This window comes from Tenrec ecaudatus, unplaced genomic scaffold (genome assembly GCF_050624435.1).
Source record: "Tenrec ecaudatus isolate mTenEca1 unplaced genomic scaffold, mTenEca1.hap1 Scaffold_1484, whole genome shotgun sequence".
Taxonomy (NCBI): Eukaryota; Metazoa; Chordata; class Mammalia; order Afrosoricida; family Tenrecidae; genus Tenrec; species Tenrec ecaudatus.
The window spans coordinates 13,614-28,670 of NW_027457970.1; the positions used below are offsets into that span (position 1 = coordinate 13,614).

Here is a 15,057-nt window from a genome sequence, read left to right on the forward strand (position 1 = left end):
ACCTACTGTTTGCATAAAAAGTTAGGGCTTCAGGTTTAGAGGGTTTGGGGGTGTTTTTTTCCCCCCTCAGCCTTTTATTGCATAAACAAAAGCAAAAACAGACTCTGAAAACTTCAAGCAGTGCATAAAGTTGAGCCACTATTACTAGCCTTCAGACCCAATTCACACCTAACAGAGAAGCAGCTTCTTGTGTTCTTTTTAATGCTTTCTGTTGGGTAAAAATGTTCATCCATGATAACGTAGACACATTCAAATCTCAGAGAGCTCATTTAAAGGGCTCCTCACCAAATTTCCCTCTTCCTTTCTCTCTCTCTCACAAGCTGTCCTACCGAAGCATGTGAGTGGTCCTAAGTGGTATGGTCGTCGGACCCAGCCTGAGTTGTGCTCACTGGAGACTGAAGTCAGGCATGCAGCAGATAAGCAAGGACAGAGCAGCCTGAGCAGCCAGCTCCACCGAGCAACATCTCTGCAAAGTGTGGAGGTGGGTCAGAATTTCCTTCTCCAACTTGAGTGCCTAATATCAGGTAAATATCTTAGTTCACATGGTTGTGAGAGAATGTAAGCAGAGAGAGTCTCATTCCCTGGAATTTTAAGTAGACAGGTGCTAGGGTTACCATTGGGGAATAAGATCTCATTTTAAATAAGATCTGGGTCTAGTTGTCTCCATGTGACCCTGGACAAAGAGTGCTCTCCTTCAGACATTGCACCAGCAGAAATGTTTTCATTTGTTTCTCACTCCTTTCTGACGCTAGTACTGTAGTGCTTCGAAACTGTAAGACAGGAAATACTTACTACTCCCCTGCCGCTTTGGGGGCTAGCTTCAGCTCCCTTCTCCCAGTTCATTAAGTTACTCACTTCAAGTACCTGGAGTGAATCCCAGACACCTGCTAAGGGCCAGGTCCTCACTGTACTCCATGTCAAGAAGCATATTCATGATGATGCATCACATGTCCTAAGTAAATCACATACTTGTTAGATCTGTATTCAAGGATTCCAGAATGTTACTGGTTCCTCCTTTATGTGCTGTCAGATTGAAAGATGAGACCATATCAAGAACCTATCTTTAGTAAGGTAACTTGGAGTCCTGAATTGATTTTAATCTTAAACATTTGTAAGGCAGGGGGAAACAAATAAGCACACGTTTAAATCCTAAATTTTCTTTCATGGATGCATGTGCTATGTTGGGCTACACCATAAACCCAGGACATTTGCTTTCTGTTCTCTTTACATTTGGATCTGAAGTATGGTGTGGGTTGAATTATCATTTCCTGGGCTAATGAGACTCTGTCTTCATCGGGGCTCTTCTGATTTTTGAGGTCTTTTTGGTACTCAAAACTGGGTATGGAAAGGGTATTTTTAGTTTTTCAGTGAGTGGAAGGCATTAGGGAAGTGGGACTGAATTTACTGGTGTTGCTCTGACTTGTCATTTAAATTCAAGGGTGTGAGAGCATTGGAGGGTCGGCCCTAGACCTCTGGTAGACAAGACACCTAAGCACTGTAGACCTCAGTTACCCCAGAGAGACAGTGGACAGGGTGTGAGCTGAAGGCGCTACCTTGTCCCTTTGTCGCATGCTGGACTCCATCGGTAGCACGATGCTTCTTTCTTTCATCGCTTCCGTAGACTCTTCCTGTTGTCTGCTCTCAGCTTTCAGTCCTCAAGATTGCTCCTGCTTAGAATGCTGAGTCTTGGTCCAACCCAAACCCAAACCCACTACCATTTAACCTACTTGGGTTCTTAGCAACCCCATCGTCCTTAGTAGAACAGCTTCAAAGGGTCTCCAAGGCTGGTGCGTTCAAACCAACTGACTTCCAGTTAGTAGCCTTGTGCTCAAGCACTATGTCACCAGGACTCCACCGATTCCATATGTGGGTATTCATTTGGTCACTACATACACCATAAGATTTTGACAGAATCAGATGCTTCTGGGTGTCCTCGTCTTTTCTCTTGGTGTAAGGTAACCAAGACAGTTGACTGCATGTGCCCACTTAAAGTGCTGATGACTTAGGGGGTAGGAACACCAAGTATGATTTCACAAAGTACGACATGCTCCCTATTGCCACTTCTGGCATTCTCACTTTCAATAAGGAATTTATGATCCACGTGCTGCTGGTGTACAGATAGCATGTCCACTTCAGTTACACAAAAGAGCTTTCCAGTGCTACATGTTTGTTTGGTGTTCTGCAACTGCTTTTGATATTCTCCAAGGGATTTATGTATCCTTTCCATTTTTCCACAGAGTTTCAAGTCAGATGAAGAACCTGATGGTGCCAAAGAGCCTCAGAATGAGTTATTTGAGGCACAAGGTAAAACCATGACCTCATGCTTGGTACTTTGAAAGATCCAGGACCTGGATTGTCAGCAGTGTTGCTGTGACAAGAATAGTTTCCTGGAGAGTGCAGTGTGGGTAATCTCCCTGGACAGCCTGTTCTCCGGATATACTTATATAGAGAGCGTTTCATCAAGAAAATAGCTCACACAGATGTAGAAGAAGGCAAATTCCAAGTTGAGCAAGTTCTAGGCCCATGATGCTGATGTTAGGGTGCAGGGTTATCATGACTGTCATAGCTTTGGGAGTTGATGGGCCCAAAAGGAGCTGAAAGACAAAGGTCTATGGCTACAGAGGGAAATGAATTCAAGGTTGGCAGATCAAGCCTGTGGCTAAAGAGACGAATAAGTCCAAGCTTGGTAAGTCAGGTGACAAGCTACTGATAACTCCCAAGGACAGCAAGCAATACAGGAGACCACTGACTCAAGTCTTAACCTGTGTACAACTGAATCTGGGCTAACCCCATTTACATATTTATTATTTTAAAATAGTTTTATTGGAAGATACAAGGAGTTACCAAAAATGGATTTTTTTCAAAGTTATGTATTTAAATTTTTTTACAAAACAACCATGTCACCGTCAAAGTACTCTCCATTACACTTCATACATTTGTCACACCTGTGATTCCATTCTTGGAAACATTTTTCAAACTCATCTGTTTGGAAGGCTGACAGTACCTCTCCAATTTTTTTCTTCATCTCTGCTTTTGTCTTCAAATCTCTGTTCTTTCATTTCCCTCTTCATTCAAAGAAACAAAAAGAAGTCACATAAAGTGAGGTCAGGTGAATAAGGTGTGTGGGGCAAAAGAGGCATGCTGGTTTTTACCAAAAACTGGCACACTGAGATGGCTGTGTGAGCAGGGGCATTGTCGTGGTGGCAGAACCAGTCCCCTGTCTGCCACAAATCAGACCATTTTCATCACACACTATTATGCAATCTTTTCGGATCCTCTAAATAGAAAGCTTGATTAACAGTCTTGCCTGGTGGAGCAAACTCCAAATGCATGATGAGTTGACGTTTTCGTTCATTCAGGAAGTTGACAAACATCCAGAATGAGGTTTGTCATCAATCAATATTTTACCTTTTTTGAAATGAGAAAAACACTTGAGTTTTTTCCCATAGCACTGCCCTTGTAAGCTGTTTTCAACATCACAACAGTTTCTGCAGTGTTTTTCCTTGAGTAGGAAACAAAATTTCACCACTGCACACTGTTTTCTTAAATTGGCCATCTCAAAAAGCAAGGTTTCAAGCAAAACTGCTTTTATGAAAAAATTCACCGTGACCAGAGAAAACCTTCCCAGTGCCACGGGGTGCACTAACTCAGAGCAAGTTGCTCGATGCATACTTAGCAGGAAACATGGGTACTATGAAAGCTCCACTCTGCCCAGCGCAATTCTGGTCTGGGGTTGGTGGTGGGGGGGTACTCCCTCATATTTCACCTATCATACAATTCAATTGTTCTATCCTATTAAGAACGTTTCTGCAGTTATCACCACAATGAATTTCAGCGCATTTTCTCATGAACTCGTTGTTAGTTCCTAATTTGCCACCAATCACTCCTACCATGCTCTACACAATTATCAAGCCGGTTACTACCTCTGTGAATCTACATAGCCTGGACTTTACATACAGAAAATCATTGAAAAGACAAACTGGAAAACAATGATTAGAACACAGAGAAAAACTTCATAGGAAAAAAAGCAAAATATTAAAAACTGAAACAACTTTAAAATGAGTCAAAAGGGAGATCAAATAGCAAGATATTAAAATGTAACCTAAGTACAACGGACTTAATCAACTTTGCAGTGTTCTGTCTCTAACAAGGCTCTTAATATCCCAGGACTTTGGTCCAAGAAGATTCCCCAGAGGCTTAATCCATCCAAGCGACCCTGCAATTGGATTTTTGGCTTTCACTGTCTTCCATAGCCTTCTGTAAACCACATGTCCAGAATTCAAGCTCTGATACTATTTTCTCCTGAGATTTGGATGTTATTTACAATCCTTGGATTATAAAGGCAGGTGTGTTTCCTCATGTGGGCTTAGTTGATGCTTCACTCACATAGCTACCTGTTTGAAGACGAGCTTTTAAAACCTCAGCCACTATTCTGTCTGATAGTCGGGCACCAACTGGTTTTTTTATCACATGCTGTTACAGCCCTCATATTAGCAGTGACCTCTTCATGAGGGCAAGCATTGAGCGGGGCCAGGCTAGGATGCATTGGGCTACAATTAAGTGCGAACCCCAAATCCATTCATATATCTATAGTTTATATGTCTCTGGTTAACTTCAGAGATTATTATGATTTTATGATAGAGAACTTTATAAATCATCCCCCTAGGGCATAAGGTAATGTCTTTTATTTAGCCAATTATATAGCATTTTAAAATGCTGAAGAAAAATTATTTAAGTATAGATAGGCTTCAGACTGTAAAATATGAATTAATGACATGTACATAACAAGACACTATTTATAAACAAGCAGTGGGATCAGTGATAAGACAAAATTTGCAGTAATTCACAGAAGCAGAATCATCCCTATCAGATGAATACATTTCATAAGAAAAAAGAAGGGCATTAAGTAGTAAATATATGGTAATCCCGGGCCACGTTGAATGGGCATCATTAATAGAGCACCCTGAGAGCAAGAGAGCTGAACCACAGTCCAAAGACCACCAATTCCATAACCTTGGGATAGCAGTCATCTGCTTCTTCTCACACTAAGTCATATAAATATTAAGTCCAAGAAAGTCTGTCTGTTCCTTAAAACGGCTACAGGTGAGTGTGAACAGTTCGAGCAGTAGGACAGATGTGTGCCTTGAAAACACAGTTCAAGGTCCCAGTAGTCTACAGCGCATAGCCTGGTTCACCAAGGTCTGGATGGAAACTAGATGAATAGAAACCAAGTAGGAACATAATACCGGGCATTTTCTCCCATTGGATTCTTTACGAGTATTGTTCATTGTTTTTCTCCAGCCAGTTTAACCATTGATAGAAATGTAGTCGCCTTCTTCAAGACATACATTCCCCTGACCCCACCTCCCATCTTTTTTCTGTAACTGCCCTCAGGATTCTATCCTTTTTTTTCAAATTGGAGAATTTGGCTCTGATATTTCATGGTGGTTTTCTTTTAGCTTCTATCTCATTTTGGTTTTCTTAACTTTTTGAATAATTATGTACTCCTGTGTTGTTGGTCAAATTTTCTTTTATAGTTTGTCAAAACTATTTTCTTTGTATGTATTTTTGTTACTTCCTTTTCAGGGTTTTTAATGAGACATAGATTATTTCTCTTGATTCTTTTGTTGTTTTTTGGTGGTGGTTTTTCTTGTCAGTTATAGTCAGAGTGATCGTCTTTGAGCTCACTGATTTGATTTTCCTTTTCAGAAGGAAAATCTATTCCTCAAGTCATTTACTGTGTTGCCTAATTCTGTTATCTCATTGTTTATATTCTTAGATTCCCTTTGATTTAAGATTTCTTCTATTGTTTTCCTGAGTATTCCCTACATGTCTAAATCATTCTTCGGAATCCTGTTTCTTATAGTTTCAGGGCCTCTTTTTCAGAATTCTCTATTGGATCTGGGCAATTTCCATTTGTTTACATTTGTTTTTCTTGATGTTTTGGGTTTTCTGTGGTTGATTGCTGTTTCCTCAGAATCCTAGTAGTAGTGCCAGTGATATGAACACTTAGTTGGCTTTGTCTAGTGATGTGGGAGAGGTCTAATAGAAGGTGGAAAATATGGTGAAATGAAGGAAAGGGGAGAGAGATGAGTAAGTGGTGAAAGTGTGGGGGAAGATACAATATTGTTTTTAGCTTACCATTTTCCTAGACAGTTTAAATGGCGTCTTCTTGGCATTTGGTTTTTCCTACCATTTTAGCCTTATTCCCCACCTCAGGGACCCAATGTGGATGTTCTGCTAGCTGCTGAGTATTCCAGTTATGTAAATCTGACTTACACAAAATGGATTCTGGAACTGGTTCATTTGCTACAGGGTGGGTTTGGAGAGCCACCAGCCCACCTGAAGATGAACTTGAAGTAAGAGACTCCGTTACAATATTGACCTCCATGTGCCCCCACACCAAATGGTGGGTCACAGTGATGTTTTAGGCCTTCTAGAATTGGTCTCAGTTAGAGCCAGTGTCCAATAATCCCTAAAAAAATCTAATTATTTCTTTTCCCACAGTGAACACTCACTCTTGTAAAATGCTGATGATCCATTTGAGGAAGGCTGACAAAAAAATAACAGAAAATTTTGTCATTATAGTGGGGGTCCTTCCACAGGGAAACATAGCCCCTGCTCTTTTTAATGGGTTATGGGTCTGTAAACTATCTCACCTCAGGGAATGATTGAACAATTATGACTCTTCTAATCATTTGAGTTTCACTGCTGTTCACTTGACCCAGATTTTTTTTTCTGCTTAGACAGATCAAGTAAATATTCATTAGGTTTCCTATGTTTTTCACTCCCAAGGACTTCCTGCCTGAGTAGACAATACCATGAGTCCATGACAGTCAAGCTGTTCTGATTCCCACTTTGACTCAGCTGTCCATTACAGTAGCCACATCCACCTGTCTCTGTCAATTAAGTGCTGCCATTTGGCCCCTACTTCCCTGCAACCCAATCAGCCCAAGTGTAGTTAGGTGTCACTATTCCAATAAGTCCATTTCCACAGTGAAATGTGACTTACATAAAATAGCAATCTTCAGAGATGCTGGGACTACATTTGCAATTGGGCTCCCTCCTCTTGCAGTAAAGGTGTGAGTTCTACTCCATGTGCGTCTGTAGACCCATCCTGATTAATCCATTATAGCATGCCCAACTCCTTAATCTTGTGGATACCTTCTGCTACAATATACTTTGACTGGACTTGTCATTGAGCATGATTTATTTATGCCATCATACAACCCACGAATCAGCTTCACTGAATCAACCAAAAAGTGTCTTAGATTGAAACATTAAATTTATATTCTGCACTTAGTGGGCCCATATCAGTAAACTAAGACTGATCCAACTTTATGTTCTACACACCATTATTAGCCATTCTTATATCTATATTCTCTACGTTTCTGGAAATTCTTTTGGAGTATAGTGTACCTCTGCCTGGGTCACCATGTATATGTCATCTTTTAGAGCTTGCTGGAACATAAGTCTAGTCTTAGGTCTAGAAGCAATAATGGGTGGTGAATTCATTAACTGGAAACATTTATCAGTATCTTTTAAAGCATCTCCTCAAGCAAGGCTCCAGTAAATGCCCAGGATTCATATCAGCATGCACTATTGAGTTAATCTTTTCATGTGGTGGGAAGGGATAATAGTTTTTTTTACTGATCATGAATTAAGATGGAGCAATCTCTTCAGATGGAAACAATCTGCTCTTAGCTAAAGTAACATTATGGAAATTGGGGGCTCAATCCACCCATCTTCTTAATTATCTGCCTGTATCTCCCCATCCCAAGGCGTAAGAGTCCGTTTTGTTCCCAATCAATATTCTCAATTTAACAGCATTTGAGGTTGAGAATTGAGTTGGTACTATAATTCATCATTCTTAGGATATTACTCTTGAGTTTATTTTTTCAGTAATATCACCTCTGTTACCACAAAAAGAAAACCTTTTTTTTAAAGAATAAATGTAAACTTTGAAGTCTTTTATGCATTTTTTGATCTTTGACTCTGAAGTCCTGAGTTCGTGTCTTTCCTTCTACCAATTTATCTTTTGTAAGTAGGATAAATAATCAGCTTCTCCATACTGCTTACCCCGAAACAATTGCAGAAGAATATCAAACATGCTATCACTTAGAGCATCAATTTCCATCAATTCCTGATGTGCGGGTGGTGATACACTGCGTGCATCGAGTAGTGACTGTCAGACAGGGTAGAACTGCCCTCTGTGGATTTCTGAGACTAGTTATGGGAGTAGAAAGCTTCATCTTTCTCTTCCTGGTGGTTTTGAACTGCTGACACTGAGGTGAGCCCAATGCGTAACCACTACAGCACACCGCACACCACGATTTCACAGTGCCCTTTATACGCATGGGGGCAGTTATTAGTACCTTCAAACCTGATCAGACTTGGGAACCAATTGAGAAAATTGATCTGTACAACTTTGTTTCTCTAGAATCACTCTTGGAACCAAATGTTTTACACCGGGTTCTCCAGAGAAGCAAAAATTGTGGTGTGTGTTTGTGTGTGTGTGTGTGTGTGTGTGTGTACTGCTATACTGAACCCAGATCTGGATTCTCTCCTCTGGAACACCAGTTTCCTGTGAGCTCTTTTCCTATAGTTACACCAGAGTAGGGTTTTTGTGCTTGTTGAAGTATAGGGTAAACAGAAAAGATGACTCGCATTGAGATTAATTGACACAGTGGCTGTAAAATGAGTTTTAGGGTGGTGCAGGACCAGGCAGTGTTTCCTTATGTTGTACAAAGTGTCACTATGAGTCAAAACTGACTTGATGACATTTAGCAATGTAATCTATATGTGTTTTTTATTTATTTTCTTTTTTAATGTCAGTGATTGTTTATTTATTTACTTATTTGTTTTAAAAGATCATTTTATTAGGGGCTCATACAACTCCAATCACAATCCATACATACATCAATTGTGTAAAGCACATTTGTACATTCAATGCCCTCATCATTCTCAAAACATTTGCTCTCCACCCAAGCCCCTGGCATCAGGTCCTCATTTTTAACCCTCTCTCCCCCCTCCCCCCTCCCTCATGAACCTTTGATAATTTATAAGTTATTATTTTCTCATATCTTGGTCTGTCCCACATCTCCCTACCCCCACTTTTCTGTTGTATGTCCCCCAGGGAGGAGGTCACATGTAGATCCTTGAAATCAGTTCCCCCTTTCTAACCCACTCTCTCTCTATGCTCCCAGCAGCGCCACTCACACCACTGGTCCTGAGGGGATCATCTGCCCTGGATTCCCTGTGTTTCCAGTTCCCATCTGTACCAGTGTACCTCCTCTGGTCTAGTCAGGCTTGCAAGGTAGGATTCAGATCTTGACAGTGGGGTGGGGGGAGGAAGCATTTAGGAACTAGAGGAAAGTTGTATTTTTTCACGTTGCTACATCGCACCCTGACTGTTTCGTCTCCTCCCCAAGACCCTTCTTTAAGGGTATGTCCAGTGACCTACAAATGGGCTTTGGGTCTCCACTCCGCACTCCCCTGCTCATTCACTATGGTAAGATTTTTGTTCTGATAATGCCTTAAACCTGATCCCTTGAAACTTTGTAATCGCACAGGCTGGTGTGCTTCTTCCATGTGGGCTTTATTGCTTCTGAACCAGATGGCCGCTTGTTTACCTTCAAACCTTTTAGACCCCAGATGCTATATTTTTTGATAGCCAGGCACCATCAGCTTTCTTCACCACATTTGGTTGTTCACCCTTTTTGTCTTCAACGGTTGTGTCGGGAAGGTGAGCATCATAAAATGCCAATTTAAAAGAAGAAAGTATTCTTACATTGAGGGAGTACTTGAGTGGAGTCCCAATGTCCTTCTACTACCTTAATACTAAACCTATAAATACATGCACATAGATCTCATGTACAAATATATTTGCATATGTACATGTCTTTATCTAGACCTCTATGAAAACCCTTTGCCTCCCAGCTCTTTCCTCTATTTCCTTTGACTTCCCTCCTGTCCCACTCTCATGCTCAGTCCCCACCAGTGTTTCGGCAATTCCTCTTAGTCACATTACCCGTGATCATGCCCAACCAGGCCTCCTAGACCCTCCTCACCAGCAATTTGGATCCCTTGTTGTTCCCTTGTCCCTGGGTTTGTTAACACCACTTCCTTACCTCCCCCTCTCCCATGTCCCACGGAACTATTGGTCCCGTTGTTTTCTCCTATTGTTCATCCAGCCTATCTTATTTAGACAGACCTGTGGAGATAATAACATGCACAAAAACAAGACAGAGCAAAACCAAGCAACAATATACAACAAAATAACAACATACTAATGAGAAAAAACAAAACACAACAAGAAAGAAAACTTGTAATTAGTTCAAGGATTGTTTGTTGGTCTTTAAAAGTGTTTTCCAGTCCAGTCTGTTGGGGCATCATGCCCTGGCCCCAAAGTCTACCTTCAGCATTCACTGGGGACCTCGCCGCTCTATTCCCTTGCTGTTCTGTTACACCCCTTAATTATTTTGCCTCGATGTGGTGGGATCCGATTGGGTGCAATACCCACACTGTGTCTCTGGTGTTGTCCTCTGTAGAGATATGGGTCAGTGAGGGACGTCATGTCTCATAGTGGGGCTGGCCATGTGATCCTCTCTGTCGACTGACTGCTCTAATTGGGAATATCAACCTCATGGCCTGGTGGTCCATGATGTGCTCTACTCTCTCCTCCTCCCCCTTCATATGCTCCCATATGCTCTGATCAGATATGTCCCTTTTCCAGAGCTGTAGATTCAGTGCTGTCCGTTGAAATAAATTCTTCTGAGGGGAGGGGCAGGTGTCCATTTGGTTGGTGTTGGGGCCAGCCCCCCAGACCTCTCCACTGATTCACTACTCCGCACCGGCATGTTGCATTCACATCTTAGAGCACCGGGTTGAAATCTGGTCCCTCTTTCCCTATGGAGACAAAAATAGTACCCTCCCATTGGGTGGGTTAGTGTCCTGTGCCCCCGCTACCCTTTTCTTTATTATTATTTTTTTTCTTACCCCACCTCCGTTTTAGTTGTGTACCATGTGTACCCCTGTGTTTGGTCTGGTCCCTGCCATATTATGTGGTCCTTGCCCCAGGAATGTTTGTATACCGTAGCTTTTTCCCTATGCCTCTTTTGCCTTTTTTTTTAAAGATTACCTCAGCAGCCTTTGAAGTCTTTCCATATTTAAGTCAGTGCTATCTGAGGTCTGTTTTCTTTTTGCCCTCTGGGTGAGGTTGTTCTATGTGGTGGGCTCTTATTTATGCTTGGTGGGTGTTGTTCTTCTGCCCATACTGGGTTTGCAAGGATCTTTTGTAGGCTGGATTTCTTCTAACGTATTCTTTGAGTTTTTCCTTGTCTGGGAAGACTCTTACTTCTCCATCTATATTGATAGATAATTTGACTGGGTAAGGTATTCTTGAGTTTGCATTGTTTTCCTTCAATTTTGGGAATATGTTATTCCACTCTCTCCTCTTCTTCATAGATTCTGCTGATAGGTCTGAGCATATTCTTATTTGGGAACCTTTGTATGTGATTGCTTGCTTGTTTTTCCCTAGCCGCACTCATGATTTTCTCCTTTTCCTCTAAATTGCATAATTTAATTCTTTTGTGCCTTGGTGACTTCTTCTTGTGATACAGTCTTGCTGGGGTTCTTTCAGCCTCCTAAATGGTTGCCTAGTTCTCATTCACTAAGCTGGGGAAGCTTTCCTCCAAGAATTCTCTCACTATTGTTGCATATGACTTCTTTGTTGTCTTCCTCCGGTAAGCCAATAGTTCTCATGTTGTTCCGCTTCATAACATCAGACATCACTCTTAAGTTTTCTTCAACTTCTCTGATGATCTTATTAGATTTTTGTTTGCATTTGTTAAAGTCTGCCTGGCTGCCCTCCAAGTCACTGATGCAGTTCTCTGATTCCTCCAGTCGATTCTTGAGTTACGTGAGTCTGCTACTGGTTTTTGTTATCTCCTCCCTAAGTTCCTGTATTTCTCTTTTATTTATGGCTTTTACCTCTTCTATCATTTCATCCTTTTTCTGTATTGTTGCCCCATATCCTCTATGAATCCAAGTAGCATTCTGAAAATTCCTTTCTGTGACTGTTCAATGTCTCCTTCCTCTATGCATGTCATTATGTTCAGGCCATCTTCAGGCATTGCCTTTTGTTTTTCCCGTTGTTTCGTTGAGGTCGTTTGGGCTGATGGCTGTTTGCCTTGTGTTGGTTTAGATGAGCCAGGTGCCATTTTCCTGTGAGTTGTATAGCACTGGCTCTCTCTGGGAGACTTGCAGGAGAACTTCTTCGAACTGCCTATAGCTTATTTCACTATGGAATTAACCTACCACTTTATCCTCCTATAGCTTCCCTCTCAGGGAAGTGACCCAGAAGGCTGGTGGGTTGCCTGCTTCGGTGTTGCTGAGGTTGGGCAGAGGTTCCTACAACAGCTTGAAAGGTTGAGGAGTGTTGGCTGAGCTACCTTAGGACTCCAGGCACACATGTAGGAATTCCCCTGTTAGATGTTTTAGCAGAGTATCCCCTGGTGGAGGTTGGCAGGCCCTTTCCCAGCCTCCCTAGCTACACAGGGTGGAGTTCACCTAGCTGGGTGTGGCCCAGGCATACATGCCCTAGGCTATGGGGAGTGGTCTGGAGAGACCAAGAAAGAGAAAGAGGAGGGAAAAAAATCAAGCCCGCTGAGCCTGTGGGGGGCAGGGGAGGGGAGGATATAGTGAAGACATGGAAACAAAGTAACAAATGTAGCTGAGTCCCGATCCCCCGCCAGTGGAGCTGCAAGGGTTTAGTCCCTGCTCTGAGGCGGCAGCAGCAAGCTGTGGCTGTGTTGAGAAAAGGCCCCTGTGCAGCCCTCCAAGACTGAGGGGGCACAGAGAGGAGCTGCAAGGGTCCAGTCCTTGCCCCGAGGTGGGTGGTGGCAAACTGTGGCTGTGTTGAGACCAAGCCGCTGTACAGGCTCCAAATGGTCCCAGGCTCCAGCAGAGACAGTGGCAGGGCCAAGGTCAAATCCAGCCGTCCTCCACTGAGGTAAGCCAAAAGCCCCCAGCCCCTCAAAACCATGTGGGTCTGAGCCTACTTATCATTATGATGCTCCTCCTGCATTCCAGCAGTGTTGAAATTCCCTCTAAGCAACTCTCCTGGGCTGAAATCTGCAGAGTTCCTCTGGTATGTATTACTCCATCGTCATCTTGCCGGAAATCTCTGTTGTTGCTTTTTTTTTTTAATCTCCCCCCCTCCCCAATCTTCTCTTAGGAGCTAATACAGACATCATACCATTTCATAGTTCAATCTCATTAAACAGCATTGTGGTATTGTGACCAAAATCCACTTCAGAGTCTTTTCTTCCTCCTTGATATCAGTTCCCCCTACTAATGCACCCCACCCACCACTTCCCCCACTGCACCCCCAGGAACCCTTATTCTAATTGTTGTTTCTCTAGCTTCATTTATCCTGTGTTTCATATACCAAAAAACATTGAAAAACACATAAAAAGCGCCAAGAAGGCTACCCACAATGACAAAATACAACAGATATAAAACCCAATATTAAAAAAAACCACAGAAAATATTAAAAACCAAATCAAGGTCAAATGTATCAAGTGGCAAAGTTTTAACCAATCAGGTCAGGTTTATCATTTTAATCTACAACAGTCATCTCTCCAATATTCTCTGTCTGATAACCAGCTTATTCTCATCTCTCAATTATGGTCAGAAGGAAATCACCAAAGGCTTATTTCCTATGTAGATCCTGCAAATATATTTTGGCCTTCTGATGTCATCCATTGCCTTCTACACACCAGAATCTCACAATATAAGCTCTGATAGTATTCCATCCTTAATATCTGGATTATATAATTTATAATCCTTAGGTCATAGATGTTGGTGTGCTTCTTCCATGTGGGCTTAGTTGACATATCACTTAAATTGCTGCTTATTTGAAAACAACCCTTTAAGAACCAGATGATGATAGCCTGGCACTATCTAATTTCTTCCCTGCACTTCGCTATGCAACCGTATCTTCTGTGTTTCATTTGTGAAGGTGAGTAATGAGTAGGGCCATGTCATCAGAAATAATTGTTCTTAGCCTGGAGCTAAAATTAAGTGCGAGCCCCAAATCCATTCCCAGATCTATGTTTTTAATTTGCCTCTGGCTCACCTTAGAGATATCCTTGTTAGTTTATGGTAGCAAATGATATCAATCTTCTCCATGGATCATAGGACCTTTTGTTTATAGTGTCATTAATTAAGCTATGGTACTAATTTTTTGAACACTAGTGAGAGAGGGAGATTAAATAAGGGTAGGCTAACTATATCTCAATATCTAGATTATTCATTTTTATAGAATAAATCCTTACCTGACTGGATGCTATTTACTTAAAGAAGTAGAGTTGGTTATCAGGCAAAACTTGCAATAATATTCACTGATAATGCCATTCAGGTCTGCCAGAATAAAACATATCTTAATACAGCAAGTAAGGCATTAAAGTATTAAGTCAATGTTGGTCTACCTACTGAGCTAGGTGTTTATATAAATGCATGTATGTGATCATGAGGTGTCAATAGGATCAGGTATCAGGCATCAAAGAACAAAATATCATATTGTGAATGAGGAGGAGGAGTGAGGAGGACCCAAAGCCCATATGTAGGCAACTGAACATCCCCTTACAGAATGGCCACAGGGAGGAGATGAGTCAGTCAGGGTGCAGTATAGCAATGATGAAACATGCAACTTTCCTCTAGTTCTTTAGGCTTCCCTCCCCCACCCCCATCATGATCCCTTGTACAAATCCAGCTAGACCAGAGGATGTACACTGGTACAGATAGAAACTGGAAACACTGGGAATCTAGGACAGATGAACTCCACAGGACCAATAATGAGAGTAGTGATACCAGGAGGGTAAGTGGAAGGTAGGGTAGAAAGGGGGAACTGATCTCAAGGTACATATAACCCCTTCCCTGGGGAGTGAACAACAGAAAAGTGGGTGGAAGAGACATTGGACAGTGTAACACATGACAAAATAATAATAATTTATAAATTATGAAGAGTTCTTGAGGGAGGATGGGTGGGGAGGG

The 15,057-nt window shown here is 41.8% G+C and overlaps 1 protein-coding gene across 1 annotated transcript in view; it reads left to right on the top strand.

Annotated features, from left to right (window-relative positions):
* Positions 1-320: 320 nt before the first annotated feature.
* The window catches only part of LOC142436082 (ninein-like protein), a gene marked incomplete at its 5' end in the record, with an annotated part of 30,536 nt that continues 15,799 nt past the window's right edge, over positions 321-15,057 (top strand). Inside the window, 2 exons of the mRNA XM_075540001.1 lie at positions 321-481; positions 2,238-2,304. Coding sequence (XP_075396116.1) covers positions 321-481; positions 2,238-2,304 — 228 coding nt within the window. The remainder of the gene's footprint in view (positions 482-2,237; positions 2,305-15,057) is intronic.